Source organism: Oncorhynchus gorbuscha, linkage group LG08 (genome assembly GCF_021184085.1).
Source record: "Oncorhynchus gorbuscha isolate QuinsamMale2020 ecotype Even-year linkage group LG08, OgorEven_v1.0, whole genome shotgun sequence".
Taxonomy (NCBI): Eukaryota; Metazoa; Chordata; class Actinopteri; order Salmoniformes; family Salmonidae; genus Oncorhynchus; species Oncorhynchus gorbuscha.
The window spans coordinates 27,229,217-27,245,560 of record NC_060180.1 but is presented as its reverse complement, the minus strand read 5'-3'; the positions used below and the strand labels follow the sequence as shown (position 1 = coordinate 27,245,560).

The 16,344-nt window shown below is 41.2% G+C and overlaps 1 protein-coding gene across 1 annotated transcript; it reads right to left on the bottom strand.

Annotated features, from left to right (window-relative positions):
• Positions 1–40: 40 nt before the first annotated feature.
• Positions 41–15,472, bottom strand: LOC124041428 (transmembrane 9 superfamily member 3). The gene is made up of 15 exons (XM_046358988.1): positions 15,101–15,472; positions 13,738–13,933; positions 13,404–13,526; positions 8,885–9,045; positions 8,598–8,675; positions 8,265–8,396; positions 7,922–8,088; positions 7,679–7,773; positions 7,231–7,361; positions 6,873–7,012; positions 6,627–6,695; positions 3,472–3,618; positions 3,090–3,173; positions 2,019–2,095; positions 41–1,838 (listed from the first exon to the last, which is right to left on the bottom strand). Exons 1-15 carry the CDS (start codon positions 15,191–15,193, stop codon positions 1,771–1,773), a joined length of 1,761 nt encoding a protein of 586 aa, XP_046214944.1. The 5' UTR covers positions 15,194–15,472; the 3' UTR covers positions 41–1,770.
• Positions 15,473–16,344: the final 872 nt, after the last annotated feature.

Sequence of the window (16,344 nt, the reverse complement as noted above, 5' to 3'; positions counted from 1 at the left end):
AGAATGAGGTCTGACTGTCAAAATAAGGAAAGGGAAAAGCTGCCATCACACCAGTTTTATTCTACCGATTTAAAAAGTGTGATCATACAGATTGTATTTTCCCAAAACAGTGCCCAAAGAATATTGCTTCTGGTCTTGGATAGTTGAAAAAAGAAAGGAATCAGTTACGAAATGTATAAGCCAGACAATGTAACCATTTACAAACCATGCCTGTATAACCCCTGTACATAAAGATGTTTATTTTGTTCATTTTTTACAGCAAGTTAATATGCAGGTTTAAAATGTCTTTAGACATATAGTACACAACATGAGGTGCCAAATCAACTTCAGTATTGGAAATGAGAAAGGTATTGCCACTTCTCATACATTTAAGGTACATACTGTATTTTACAGCAACAACAAAAAGGTTTTAAAACACTGCAGCACTGTATGTAGCTATGAACACATCTAGTTAAGTGTACATAAATGTCACTTCTGTGGAAACTAGCACAATTGCCTCATTTCATCTGACATTCACAATGTTTCAGGTTATGAAAACCAAAGATAACGTGAGGGACATGGCTGACCAAAGAATGGAGAGCCGTTTAAAGCATACATCAAACCAAATAAACAGTCAGTTTTCTGTCATCTCACTCTTTGGCAAGCAGCCAGCACACACTTCTTTGAATTTGAGACTGCTACATGAGATGTCCACAACCAGGGAAAGTGAAGGAAATGTAGATAACGAATGGCCAAACAAAATGGAATTTGATAAGCATGTTTCGATGGAAACGCCATGCAATTTCAGGCAAGATAACAGCGCCACCCCATCCCAAGCACCAAAACAGCAAAAAAACAAAATACATATTTTTGTTTATAACCGAATGATTTAAAAAAAGCCCCCAAAAAAACCCTGTAGTAATAAATCTGTACAACCAAAATACATTTGAGATCTACATCTAAAGTTACATTATTAAGGTTATATACACTTTTCCCCCTATCCATATATTATCTTTACAAGTAGACTTCATTCAAACCCAAACATTAAGAAAACATAAGCGGGAAATTGAATCACATCAAACATCCATTTAAAACAATATGTCATTTATACTGTACTTCAAAACCAACTGTTGAGCACTCGTTCCTTTCGCAAAAAAACCCCCCCCATCTGTACAGCAAACTTCAGCAGATCTAAAATATTTATCTTGGTTGGTTGGTTGATTTTAAACTACTGTATTTGGAAATTAGAACCATTCCCATATTTTGACTAACTCTGATAAGTTAGTATAACGTTAAGTGTCTAGTGTAGCTAGTAAAAATGAATGTGGAAGTCAGAATATAATAATATAATGGAATTCTGCGTGACAATAATACAAAATAGAATCAAGTCAGAGCATGGACGCAAACCCAACTCTCCAATATTCTAATACAATAGAACAAAGGCTTTCAATATGGCCTCTTCACTGAAGAGAGCTAGACTATTCCATAATAAAGATCTTTATGTTCTCTGGTGGTGGGTGGGACTGGATTGGAAAGGGGGAAGCCATGTTAAGTTTTGAACAGCATCTGCTTCAGAACGTTGGTTGAATGCAATTGATAAAAACAGAACCGGTTAGAATTTTATTTTTCCGCAGTTTTGCTCTTGTACAATCTTTGTTTTGCAACATTCAAATTCATTCAGAAAAAGGAGAACTACATTTGTACAAAGTGAGATACCGTGAAAAAAACTGAAAAAAAAGTAATGTTGGGGAAAGCGTCAGCTTATCTGTGGATCCCTTGCTTGCATCTGTCCTAGTCAATTTTCACATTTGTGTAGATCTTCCTCACGAAGGCACTTGTTCCCACATACCCAACAGCTCCTACAAAAAGATATTGTTGTAATGTGTCATTGCATCAATAACCATGTATGTTTGCCACCGTCTGAGCTACATTTAAAAGATTGTGTTTACGGAATAACCTCCAATGCCTAAACTGTAATATCATACGAATTCCAATACTCGGATCAAATCAGATGCTGTGAAAAGTGAAGTGGAACTCACCACACATAATTCCCAGAGAAGAACTAAACACTGCCATGTAGCCAAAGTAAAAGGACGTCTGGAACAGACCATACATCCTGAAACAGATGGGACAAAGCAATTGTCAGCGGAGGTAATACACAGGAAGACACTGCTGAAACATCTTTCATACACATACAGTACTGTATGTCGGGATGGGCATTTGGGGAAAAAAAATGTCTATGTTGAGGCACTTTCATGAAAATATTGTGGTACTCGCACGTCAGCGTGAAATGAGGCTGAGAGCAAAAAGTTTGCTGCATACTATCCAATTACACATAACAAACTGAAAACAAAACTTAAAATAGGGTCCAAATGCAGCCGTTTTGAGCTCAATATCAAATCATTTCAGGGTAACAAGTATCTTATTGTAATTGTTTTCAATAAAAGGAAATAAAAAGATTCTTAGCAAAGAGTAATTTCTCAAGCAAAAATGTTGATAGGTACCATTCCCAGACAAATTTTCTCAATTTCACAGTATTATTCCAACCTCAGATGGGTTAGCTGACAAAGTCACAAAAACTATTCACACGTTTCAATAGGGCAGTGAAGTCTGTCAGAAGTTGTGATTCTGGATGGCCAGATAACTACCAACAATGACAAGAAACTGCCATGTGGGAAATCATAAGTGACTTGTTTTTAGCTAGTTTCATCTAGTTTTTGATACCATGTCTTGTTTGTAGGTGTTTTGACTGATTTCATGTCAATGCTAATATGGCTAAAATTAGCTAACTAGCCAAACAACTAACGATGTATTTGAAAGACAAAAAGTGCTCATTGTGCAAATATACTTATGATTTCAATACAAATGTTCACTGCACCTGAAATAGTCCAAACAAACACATCTTATGAGTGAAATTATGTCAGTTATTATACATTTCACCTGTTGAACGGTTTCATTTGTACATTGAGTATTTGAATAGAGTACTTAGCGACCATCCCTAATCTGACAGAATGCTTTAGGGCAACACAGTCTTGTTTTCTACAGTCAACAGATGATTTCAGTTGTGTACAATATGCATTTTATATAATAAAAATAATATTGGAACTCACTTTGTTTTGAAGAAATAGTAGTAAAAGGAGTACATGTAAACATAAACGGCAGTGGATGCAGCAGAGAGAAAGCTTGTCCATTGCCTGAGAGGAGAAAAAAAAACATGAAGAACGTAAATTAAAAAGCACAAATACCATAGCCAGCCTGAGGATAGTGTGTTTCAGGATTTTCCTGAACACAAAATATACTGTATTCAGCTGTGTTATAGTTCTTAAGCTAGACATGCAATTATACTTAAGCCTAATCACACCAAGTGGTGTATAAGGCCCACACACACAAGGTCCCTCCATTTAATTAATGGAATTAATCCATTTAATTCATTAATGATTCATGTAATCGTAGAGACAAGTACATACATTGCTGGCTCTGTCTTTAACTCACCATCTGTAGTCCTCAGCATTGAGGAGAAAGTAAGTGCAGACAATTGTGACACACACTGTGACAATGCAGAGGATAACGAGGACCAGCATCATGAACCCATATACGTAGTAGATCTTATAGGCCCAAAATGAAGTGAAGATAAAGTACCTGGAAAATAAGAAGCAAACCATGCATTTCCACTTCCAGCCATACACAGGTTTTATATGGTGAATTAACAATTTGCCAAAACAAAGGAAACACCACCATAAAGTGTCTAAATAGGGATGTCAGGCCACCAAAACAGCTTCAACGTGCCTAAGCATAGACTCTACAAGTGTCTGGAACTCTATTGGATGGATGTGCCACGATTCTTATACAAAAAAAAATTATATCAAATTTGGTGTTTTGTTAATTGTGGTGGAAAATTCATAGTCAGACGCCGCTCGAGAATCTCCCATAAGTGTTCAATTGGGTTGAGATCTGGTGACCGAGACAGCCATGGCATATGGCAGGGTTCACCAACTGGCACCCGTGGGCGATATTATTTGGCTCCCCGAAGTTCTTTGCAAAAATATTGTTGGACATAAAAGACTGAAGAAATTTAATCAATCAGCTCCAGGTGATTTTAATTTAGGAAATCTGTTCCAAAATATTCCCACGCATCATTCCATATTTTTCGGTTTTTCGGATGACTGCCTTGCCTGGTTCACCAATTACTTTGCAGACAGAGTTCAGTGTGTCAAATCGGAGAGCATGCTGTCCGGTCCTCTGGCAGTCTCTATGGGGATGCCACAGGGTTCAATTCTCGGGCCGACTCTTTTCTCTGTATATATCAATGATGTTGCTCTTGCTGCGGGCGATTCCCTGATCCACCTCTACGCAGACGACACCATTCTATATACTTTCGGTCCGTCATTGGACACTGTGCTATCTAACCTCCGAACGAGCTTCAATGCCATACAACACTCCTTCCGTGGCCTCCAACTGCTCTTAAACGCTAGTAAAACCAAATGCATGCTTTTCAACCGATCGCTGCCTGCACCCGCATGCCCGACTAGCATCACCACCCTGGATGGTTCAGACCTTGAATATGTGGACATCTATAAGTACCTAGGTGTCTGGCTAGACTGCAAACTCTCCTTCCAGACTCATATCAAACATCTCCAATCGAAAATCAAATCAAGAGTCGGCTTTCTATTCCGCAACAAAGCCTCCTTCACTCACGCCGCCAAGCTTACCCTAGTAAAACTGACTATCCTACCGATCCGCGACTTCGGCGATGTCATCTACAAAATGGCTTCCAACACTCTACTCAGCAAACTGGATGCAGTCTATCACAGTGCCATCCGTTTTGTCACTAAAGCACCTTATACCACCCACCATTGCGACTTGTATGCTCTAGTCGGCTGGCCCTCGCTACATATTCGTCGCCAGACCCACTGGCTCCAGGTCATCTACAAGTCCATGCTAGGTAAAGCTCCGCCTTATCTCAGTTCACTGGTCACGGTGGCAACACCCATCCGTAGCACACACTCCAGGTGTATCTCATTGATCATCCCTAAAGCCAACACCTCATTTGGCCACCTTTCGTTCCAGTACTCTGCTGCCTGTGACTGGAACGAATTGAAAACAATCGCTGAAGTTGGAGACTTTTATCTCCCTCACCAACTTCAAACATCAGCTATCTGAGCAGCTAACCGATCGCTGCAGCTGTACATAGTCTATTGGTAAATAGCCCACCCATTTTCACCTACCTCATCCCCATACTGTTTTATTTATTTACTTTTCTGCTCTTTTGCACACCAATATCTCTACCTGTATATGACCATCTGATCATTTATTACTCCAGTGTTAATCCGCAAAAATATAATTATTCGCCTACCTCATGCCTTTTGCACACATTGTATATAGACTCCACCTTTTTTTCCTACTGTGTTATTGACTTGTTAATTGTTTACTCCATGTGTAACTCTGTGTTGTCTGTTCACACTGCTATGCTTTATCTTGGCCAGGTCGCAGTTGCAAATGAGAACTTGTTCTCAACTAGCCTACCTGGTTAAATTAAAGGTGAAAAAAAAATATATATATATATATATATATGTATGTATATATATATATATATATATATATATATATGTATGTATATATATATATATGTAACCGTCTACAAAACGTAAGCAAGGTGTGAAATGATTATGTTTTAGTCAAATATTATATCCGTTTGGGCTGCTTACGGTCAATTTACAGTCTACAAATGATTTGTAATTATGTTCCGGGCCCCTGACCATCCGCTCAATACAAAAATTGTCCCGCCGCTGAATCTAGTTGATCCCTAGCATATGGTTTACATCACATGTCAAACTCATTCCATGGAGGGGCGAGAGAGTGCAGGTTTTTGTTTTACTTGATTGATTGATTAATGAAAAGTTGATGATTAGTTAGGAACTCCCCTCTTCTGGTTGTCTAGGGCTTAATTGAAAGGAAAAAACAAAAACCAGCATAATCTAGGCCCTCCGTGTAATGAGTTTGAAACCCCTGATTTACATTGTTTTCAGCCGCATCAAATTATTCAGTGGCTACTCGTGCCCTGTGGATGGGAGCATTGTCATCCTGGAAAGAGATCACTTCCATCATAACATAAATGCTTCACCATAGGTTGAATTTGATCACTCAGAATGGCTGTGTATTTATTGGCATTTACCTTGCCCTCTAAGGCAGGGTTTCCTAACTCTCCTCGTGCCCACCCCAGATGTTTCATATTTTTGTTTTAACCCTAAACTGGCACACCTGATTCAATTAGCCACCTAATTATCAAGCATTTGACTATTTGAATCAGGTGTGCTAGTTTAGGGTTAAAACAAAGGTGTGAAATATGTCTGGGGGAGGGGGGCTATGAAAGGGTTGGGAAATGCACCCCACAACATAAGAGCTGCCAGAACCCTAATTTACTCAAGTATTTCCTTTATTTTGGTAGTTACCTGTATATAGCTTATAGTATAGTGAGGTTAAAGTGATTCTAGGGAGTTTTTCCTAGCCACCGTGCTTCTACACCTGCATTGCTTGCTGTTTGGGGTTTTAGGCTGGGTTTCTGTACAGCACTTTGATATATTAGCTGATGTACGAAGGGCTATATAAATAAATTTGATTTGATTTGATTAAAGTGAGGCGGGACTTACATTTCAATGAAAATGGAACCAAATGGAAGGATTCCTCCCAGACAGACAATGACAGCTGGCTCCATGAACCTGTAAAATGTGATCAGTCTACAATCAGAGATATACAAGGAGCAAACACAGTCCATATCAGCACTTGGGCCCAAATAAACAAACACTTGGGCCTCCAATAAATATGAAAACAAATGTCACACATACATGGCTATTATTAAGTAATGCTGTACAAAAAAAGATCAGAGTCATAGATACCATTTCTTCTCAGGGATTGGCCGTGGCACTGCATTGACTCGACAAGGAAAGTTGGGCTGGCCAGAGAGGTTTCTTCCCAGAATGGTTCCCACAAGGTTGAGTGGCAGGATAACAAACAAACAAATACAGCAAACAGCCACCTGAAAGCAAAATGCAATAGTAGAATCCATGAGAAAGGTTTCATAGTGAGAGCAAACAATATTTCCAAAAAGAAACCTTTTGGTTAATTTGATTTTACACACCAATAGGAAAACTGAAACAAAATCGGCATTCCAATTTCTATGAGAGAAAAATGTGCTCGTTGTTTAGGCAGGTGTTGGCTAAGTGGAGGGAGTGGGCGTCGACACTCTAAACTCACCATGGTGCCAAAGGGGATGGCTCGGGAGGCATGGTAGTACATGGCGATGAAGTTGATGAAGAAGGCTGTCCCACACACCATGGCAGGGATCAGGAAGGCCCCGATAAACATCTGTTTAATCCAACGTCTGCCTATAGGATCAAATATCATCAGTTATCATAAGGGTGCACATTATGGGTGAATTGGAATAATCCACCATGTGTTATTTACACAATCACACTAACAATGTAGCCTAATTTGTCAATACCCATGTCAATAGGTTTCAAACAGTATAATACACCAGGTATCACAAACAATGGTTTGACAACCCAAGCTCCATGTTCAGGTTAAGAAAATGTCATAGGTGACAATGTTCTGCTCGGCAAAACTGCCCTTGCAGAGTGCAGTAATAATGGAATTGTGCTGTGTAGGAACTGAGTTTCAATTTTTAAGAAAACCCCTTACATACCTCCTTGTTTTGCATACAAACTTCCGCCAAAATAGCCATTGACGGGAGAGGTGGCAGCATATACAAAGATGGCTGTGCTCAGCATAGATCCTCTCCTGTAGAAACAAATGCGAAGCCACAGCGCACACACACACACACACACACACACACACACACACACACACACACACACACACACACTTTAGACAGCAGTGAAGAAACACACTATTAGGTTTCTATCTGCAGGTGGCGCCCATCACTTACTCTGTGTACAGATCCTCAATCATGGCCACGATGATGACGATGAAAGAGACCGAGAAGATCTGGCATCCAGAGCCAATAAGGGAGGAGAAGATCATGGGGTGGCTTGACGGCCGGAACACGTCTCCATGGACCTGCTTCCATCCATACTCATCCCCCAGGTCCCTGTCCTGCAGCAGGGAGAAGCGGGAAAGGGCCAGGGGTACATTAAAGACAAAAAGGACATGCAGCTAGCCAAAATTAGACGAAGCACTGGAGCCTAAACTATCACAGCAAAAAAAATGTAAGTGCATGTTGTTCAATGTAAGATTCTGTCATTAATTCTACCGAGGCCATGAAATGTTACCATGTCATCCATTTCCTCCTCTTTGCTGTATCTAGCATAGTCTTTTCTTAGCGTTCTCATCAGGATCATGGACACCAGGCCAACCAAGAAGATAACCATCATGAAGGAGTTGAAGATGGAAAACCAGTGAATCTAAAGAAGGGAAAACAGATGTTTCATTACCACACCACGGGGAATATCTAAAATGCACACACAGAACCCATCCCTAGATTCTTCCACTTGATTATAGAACAATGGCATCCTTGAGAATTGGTCAAACAGGCTGGCCACTTGTCCTGTATTGTGCAGTTCAGTGCAAAATTGCATTATTTTTTCAGAGAAGAAGAAACTTACTCTATGTTGGAAAAAAGATGGATCAAGATACTTGTCAAATCTGTCTTCAAACTTCACATCTGACTTCTTCCACTTTACCTGTGAAAAAAAAAAGTTTTACTCAATTGTTCCTTTGGCGAACGAGCCACGTATGGATGACGACGATGTGGGTGACCTTACTTTATGTAAAACAATATAAAGCTCTGTGTGGGAAATCTCATCACACTTCAAATACGTATTCAACCCTGTGCATAATAGAACAATCCAGTCCCATTTCCCATCTCTGACAAGAAAACGCAAATACTTACAGAGTACGACATTGCAATTCTTGTGTTGGGCACAAGCTTGACTTTGCCTTCACTTGTGAGGTTGACATCGACAATACGGTTGCCATTGAAGCCGATCTCCAATTTCTTGTAAGTCCACAGATAATGATCCTCTCCATTTTCATCGGCCTCACCGACAATTCCTAGAAAATAGAGAGGTGTGGGATGAGTGCACTACTACCAGAAATGTATTGGCAACTTGGCAAGTCTGGTGTGGAACGCAAGTAAGCAGATCCAGGGCTTAAAGTCTATATTTATTCATACTCAAGAATAGTATTCCGTATGGGTATGAAAACTTGGGCCATCTGCCCCACCTCCTGTGCATACATATATTTGTACATACAGTGCTTTGCAAAAGTATTCAGACCCCTTGGGTTTGTTCAACATTTATTGCCTTACAAAGTGGGATTAAAATGGATTTCATTGTCATTTGTATCACCAATCGACACAAAACGGTCAAAGTAGAAGACTTTATTTTTATTTTTTAAATTATATAAGTAAAATAGTTGTTGCATAAGTAGTGAGCCCATTTGTTTAAGCAAGCCTAAATTCAAGAGTCAAATTTGGCTTTACAAATCATATTTTATAGTTACATGGACTCACTGTGAAATAATAGGGGTTGACATGATTTTGAATGACCCTTCCTCGGTCCCCCTAACAAATCAAATTTTATTGGTCACATACACATGGTTAGCAGTGTAGCGAAATGCTTATGCGTCTAGATCCGACAGTGCAGCAGTATCTAACAGATTCCACAACAAAACCTAATACACACAATCTAGTAAAGGAATTGCATAAGAATATATAAGTATAAAATATATGGATGAGCAGTGACAGAGCAGCTAAGATGCAATAGATAGTGAATGATACAGTATATACATGAGATGAGTAATGCGAGATATGTAAACATTCTTAAAGTAGCATTATTAAAGTGACTCGTGTTCCATTTATTAAAGTGGCCAATGATATCAAGTCTGCAGGTAGGCAGCCGCCTCTCTGTGCTAATGATGGCTGTTTAACAATCTGATGGCCTTGAGATAGAAGCTGATTTTCAATCTCTCTGTCCCAGCTTGGATGCACCTGTACGGACCTCGCCTTCTGGATGGAAGCGGGGTGAACAGGTAGTGGGCCCAGGTGGTTAGTGTCCTTGATGACATTTAACATTTGAAAAGATCCCTCAGTCAAGTACTGGATTTCAAATCAAGGTGCATTTATACGGAGACTTGATTACACACAGGTGGATTGTATTTATCATCATTAGTCATTTAGGTCTAGGGCTTCCAGTTGAAGCTCGCATCCGCTACAAGACCATGGTGCTTGCCTACGGAGCTGTGAGGGGAACGGCACCTCAGTACCTCCAGGCTCTGATCAGGCCCTACACCCAAATAAGGGCACTGCGTTCATCCACCTCTGGCCTGCTCGCCTCCCTACCACTGAGGAAGTACAGTTCCCGCTCAACCCAGTCAAAACTGTTCGCTGCTCTGGCTCCCCAATGGTGGAACAAACTCCCTCACAACGCCAGGACAGCGGAGTCAATCACCACCTTCCGGAGACACCTGAAACCCCACCTCTTTAAGGAATACCTAGGATAGGATAAAGTAATCCTTCTCACCCCCCTTAAAATATTTAGATGCACTATTGTAAAGTGGCTGTTCCACTGGATGTCATAAGGTGAATGCACCAATTTGTAAGTCGCTCTGGATAAGAGCGTCTGCTAAATGACTTAAATGTAAATGTAAAATGTAGGTCAACATTGGATCATTCAGAGATCCTCACTGAACTTCTGGAGAGAAGTTTGCTGCACTGAAAGTAAAGGGGCTGAATGGTTTTGCACACCCAATTTTTCAGTTTTTGATTTGTTAAAAAAGTTTGAAATATCCAATAAATGTCATTCCACTTCATGATCGTGTCCCACTTGTTGTTGGTTCTTCAAAAAAAAAATACAGTTTTATATCTTTATGTTTGAAGCCTGAAATGTGGCAAACGGTCGCAAAGTTCAAGGGGGCCGAATACTTTTGCAAGGCACTGTATCTACCTCAATTACCTTGTACCCCTGCACATCGACTCGGTACTGGTGCCCTGTGTCTATAGTCAAGACTCATTGTGTATTCATTATTGGGTGTTTAACTTTTGTTATTTCTCACTGCATTGCTGGGAAGGGCCCGTAAGAAAGCATTTCACTGTTAGTCTACACTGGTTGTTTTTAAGTAGCATGTGACAAATATAATTTGATTTGGATGCCTGACAATGGCAAATACTGGGGAGTTTCAGAATAAAAAGTAAATGGGATGAAGCTAAGCACAGGCTAAATCCTTGATGAAGACCTGCTTGAAGAGTTCATCTTTCAGTTCATCTTTCATCTTTCAGCAGAACAATAACCTACAACACAAGGCCAAATCTACACCGGCTCTGCTTATAAAGAAGACGGTGAATGTTCCTGAGTGGCCATGTTACAGTTTTGACTTAAATCTGCTTAACAATCTATGGCAAGACTTACTGCCATCTAGCCATGATCCCCAACATCTTGACAGAGCTTGAAGAATTTTGAAAAGAAAAATAACATTCCGGAGTGTTGTGTGTAGATGAAAATTGTTGGGAAAAAAATGACAAATCATTCTCATTTTGTAACACAAAATGAAGAAATCCAAGGAGTCTGAATACTTTTGCAAGGCACAGCATATAATGGCAGCTGTTTAGCCAATGTATACTACAGGACCAAAAGTATGTGGACACATGTTGAACAGCTCATTCCAAAATCATGGGCGTTCATATAGAGTTGGTACTGCCTTTGCTACTATAACAGCCTCCACTCTTCTGGGAAGGCTTTCAACTAGATGTTGGAACGTCACTGCAGGGACTTGCTTCCATTCAGCCACAAGAACATTAGTGAGGTCGGGCACTAATATTGGGCGATTAGGCCTGGCTCACAATTGGCATTTCAATTCATCCCAAAGGTGTCTGATGGGGTTGAGGTCAGGGCTCCGTGCAGGCCAGTCAAGTTCTTCCACACTGGGGCCTCAGTGGCGTAGTGGTCTAAGGCACTACATCGCAGATCTGAGGCACCACTACAGCCTCAGGTTCAATCCCAGGCTGTGTCACAGCCGGCCGTGACCCCCAAGAGGTGGCTAACAATTGGCCCAGCGTCGTCTGGTTTAGGGGAGGGTTTGGCAGGGGGGATTCCTTGGCTCATCGTGCTCCAGCAACTCCATGTGACGGGCCGGGCGCCTGCAAGCTAACGTCGGTCGTCAGTTGGATGGTGTTTCCTCCGACACGTTGGTACAGCTGGCTTCCGGGTTAAGTGAGCAGTGTTAAGAAGCAGCGCGGCTTGGCAGGTCAAGGACTCTCGACCTTTGCCTCTCCCGGGTCTGTTAGGGAGTTGCAGCGAAGAAACAAGACCATAAGTACCAATTGGAGATCACAAAATTGTGGAGAAAAGGGTGTAAAAAATGTATAATTAAAAACCTCAAACCCAGAGTCGTCCGTCGGACTGGCATATGGTGAAGCGTGATTCATCACTCCAGAGAACCCGTCCAATAACAGCAAGCTTTTACACCAATCCAGGTGACGCTTGGCATTGTGCATGGTGATCTTATGCTTGTGTGCCGCTGCTCAGACATGGAAACCCATTTCTTGAAGCTCCCAACGAACAGTTATTGCACTGACGTTACTTCCAGAGGCAGTTTAGTAGTGAGTGTTGCAAATGAGGACAGACAAAAACTATTTTTGGGCCTACCACTTTGTGGCTGAGACGTTTCTACTTCACAATAATAGCACTTACAGTTGACCAGGGTAGCTCTAGCAGGGCAGACATTTGACCAATTGACTTTTTGGAAAGGTGGCATCCTATAACGGTGCCATGTTGAATGTCACGGAGCTCTTCAGTAAGGCCATTCTACTGCCAATGTCTGTCTCTGGAGTTTGCATGGCTGTGTACTGAATGTTATACACCTGTCAGCAACGGGCGAGGCTGAAATAGCTGAATCCACCAATTTGAAGGGGTGTCCACATTCATTAATAGATACTTTTGTATATATAGTGTTTGTTTCCCTTTAAAAACAGGTCATTGACCATGATTGATGTCTTGGTTACCTGTACCAAGTTGAAAACATAATAAATCTGTAGAAAGGCTAGGCTGATTCACATTACAACTATAGGCCCAATGAAAAGATCTGCTGTGAACCCAAATACAGTGAAGTTCAGGAAAATGTGGTTTGTAGGCACCATTCAATGTAAAAGACCACTATGTTTAAGACCTTCCTCATTACAGAACTGGGCCCATCTCAGCCATGGTGAACTAGGCTTTTCCATACATAACCTTTGTAATGGTCAAACTACTTTCTATAACAACCAGTGTGAGAGGCTACAGATAAGCTCAGAAAAGTAGAATGTTCAGAATGAACTTTGGATGCTTTCTTTTCAACTGCGTCTGGAGCATGACTTTGAATCCTCGTAACTAAATTACAGGACAAGTCACAACAGGCTGTGTAGCAAGATCACTCACCCCAGATGGGTAAGTCATCAATGTACATTTGGTACCAATAGTGATTCTTAATGGCATATACAAAGGCATCCCGTTTGGCTTTGTCCAGCTCGATTTCACAGTACGTTGTTTGCATGACTTCATCTGTGAGAACAAAACAACATAAAGTGTTGGTATTAGTATGGCATAACACACTACAAGAAGAAATGCAAGTGCAGGCTGCTTTTGGATCTAACCTCATGCTAGGAAAGATTATATTGACTACTCCAAATCAAACAATGCTGATCAAATAGTGACTAATAATATAACTCTTTATTAAAGGCACAGCTGCCTGTGGGTGTAGCTTTGTGGATACCTTTGAACTTGATGTCTAGGCCACTGAACTCCAGCTCGACTCCCTGCAGAGCCTCTCCTAGCGTTTCATGGTAGTGGCTAATGGTCTTTTTGGTGCCCACACAGAAGGGCAGGGAGAAGTATTTGTATGTTTCTTGTCTGTTGTGGTAAGGCCCCACCGTATTCATCCATAACACCACCTCTTCTTTATCTGTGTACTATAAAGGGGAAGAAAGAAATTACACATTTCAAACATGCTATACTTGTTTTGCTTGTCGTCAGATGGCACCATTCGGTATTCTATTCAGCCAACATGCTGGTCTATTCCAAGCAGATTCCAGCCGTAAAGATAATCAGATATCAGCTGTTTGTGACAAAAAATACATAGAGTTAATATTTAAAATGACCCATGTCAAAAACCAATGAACACATGACATACAAGCATGAGTCAACAGCAACGAAATGCATACAGGTCTTTTCAACCTGGGTGACAGCTATCAAGTTCAAGCTCTGTCATTAGTCGTTTTCATCTTGACAGTTATGGGCAGAACACAATGCAGATACAACAACGTGCTTTATCAATGCAAAAACTCTCCTGATCACATTTACACTGACAACATGCCATTGGTAACTAAGGATGTCTGCATGCAGCTAGCTGGTTGGTTGTGTAGTTAGTTAACGTTACCTAGCCAGATTTTCCTTCAGCACTAAGTGCGGATGCAAACGTAATAGCTGGCTACGGTACTACAGGTTGAAGCATGATCAAACCACACATCAAGACGTGCAAAATAATGTTATTCCCAATTGTACCAGAAAACACGGAAAGCGATTTGAGTTTGTCTTGACCATTGGATGTCCTACATAGAATGACAGGCCTGAATAACCGGATATGCAGTCTTCGCACTGACATACTAGCTAGTTGGCTAGGGCATATTCCTAGCAGATATTTTGGAATATTTAGCTAACTAGCAAGTCAAGCAACTAAATAACCAAATCCTATGGATGACTGGTTAAGCAAATGATTGCCCCCAATCAGATGTAGCTAGGCCTACTACTATGCACGGATGTCACTGGCTGGCTAACTACTGCTTTGCTAGCTTCTTTACTTGCTAGCTTTTTGATAGTTAGCTTCTTTGCTAGCAAACGTTAGCTAGCTAATGCTACGTGGTCCCCTACGTTAACTTGTTCGCGAACGTTAGTTCTTGTATTAATTATTTATCAACCTTTAAAAGTGTTTGACCTAACATATTAACTACATACATTATTCCTCTTATCGCACATATAAGCTAATCGGTTTACTAATATAGCTAACGAGCCAGAATGTGCATTATTTTCACCACCACACACAAGGCTTTCCATTTTCAATCGGCCTCAAATGATCTTACCGTGTGTTCGTGTTCATCTGCCTCGATCGGCATTAATAACTCGGCAAACGAAAAAAAGGCCACAACTGCAATCTTCCACCTGGAAGACCCCATCCTTTTCTGGGGGAAAGTTTACAGATTTGGGATGTTAGCTTTCTTAGGGCTATCCCACCTTCTTCCTGGTTGTATGACAGTGGCAGTTTTGTAGGATGCTCTTCAGACGCATTTGGCGTAAATTGCCTCACGAGCTCACATCGTATTCGCATGTGATTGACGCGTACATGTCACATGGCTTGTACTCGCCAATCAATGTCGAAGACGATGAAGAAACGTTGAATAATGTAACTCCGGCTGTTGGCTTACACATTCCGCCACTTTCAGCCACGTCATCCGACTGCGAGAACCAGAATTGCCTCACCTTTGTGTGCATATAACCTGAAACCTGGCCCACTCAAGTGTGCAACTGCAGACCATAATTCGTGGCGTTCCTGCATGTGGCATCCCTGAATCTGCAGGAACGCCCCCCTTCCCCTTCATGAACCCCCCAAGCAGGGGGTCAAAAGGGAAATAAAAGTATTATCTGAGTTTTTTCACTCCCGCCTGGCAGGTCAGTTGTTAACAGAACTGCGAGAGAACAGTGCCCGACAGGTGGGGTGAAGGACTGTATACCGGTCGCCCCCTTCCTCCCGCTAGTACATCAGGTGGGAGGCTGGAGCGACACAGTGTGCTAACTAGCTAGTTATACACATTTTTGCTACTGGTGTGTAATAGCTATTGGTAGCTACTGTTGTCGCCTCGCCTCTTCTTCTTTGAGGTTAATCGGCAGTTGGCATCCAATGTTATGGTGCATTACCGCCATCTGCTGTACTGGAGCCCCCCTGCCTCCCGCCTATGTACTGGAGTCATAGCTTAAAAATGGACCAATAGAAGTATAAAGAGAGGTTCATGCAGATGCAGGAATGCCCACATGCAGGAACTCCCCAAATTGCGGGCTGCAATTGCACCCTTCTTGGCCCACTTCTCATGTATGATTATTGCAGCGTTGGAACTAGAAAACTCAGCAATTTTCGACAGAGTTTCCTAGTTCCGACTAGTACTTGAACGCGGCATACACTGGTGATATCTAACTAATTTAACAGATTTGTCATCATTATCATATCTGCTTGGAATACTAGGTACATCTCATTACATCATGTGACATAAAATATGTATAACTGTATCATGTTCCACTGTAGTGATGTGTCTCTTTTAGTCTTTATCTCAGA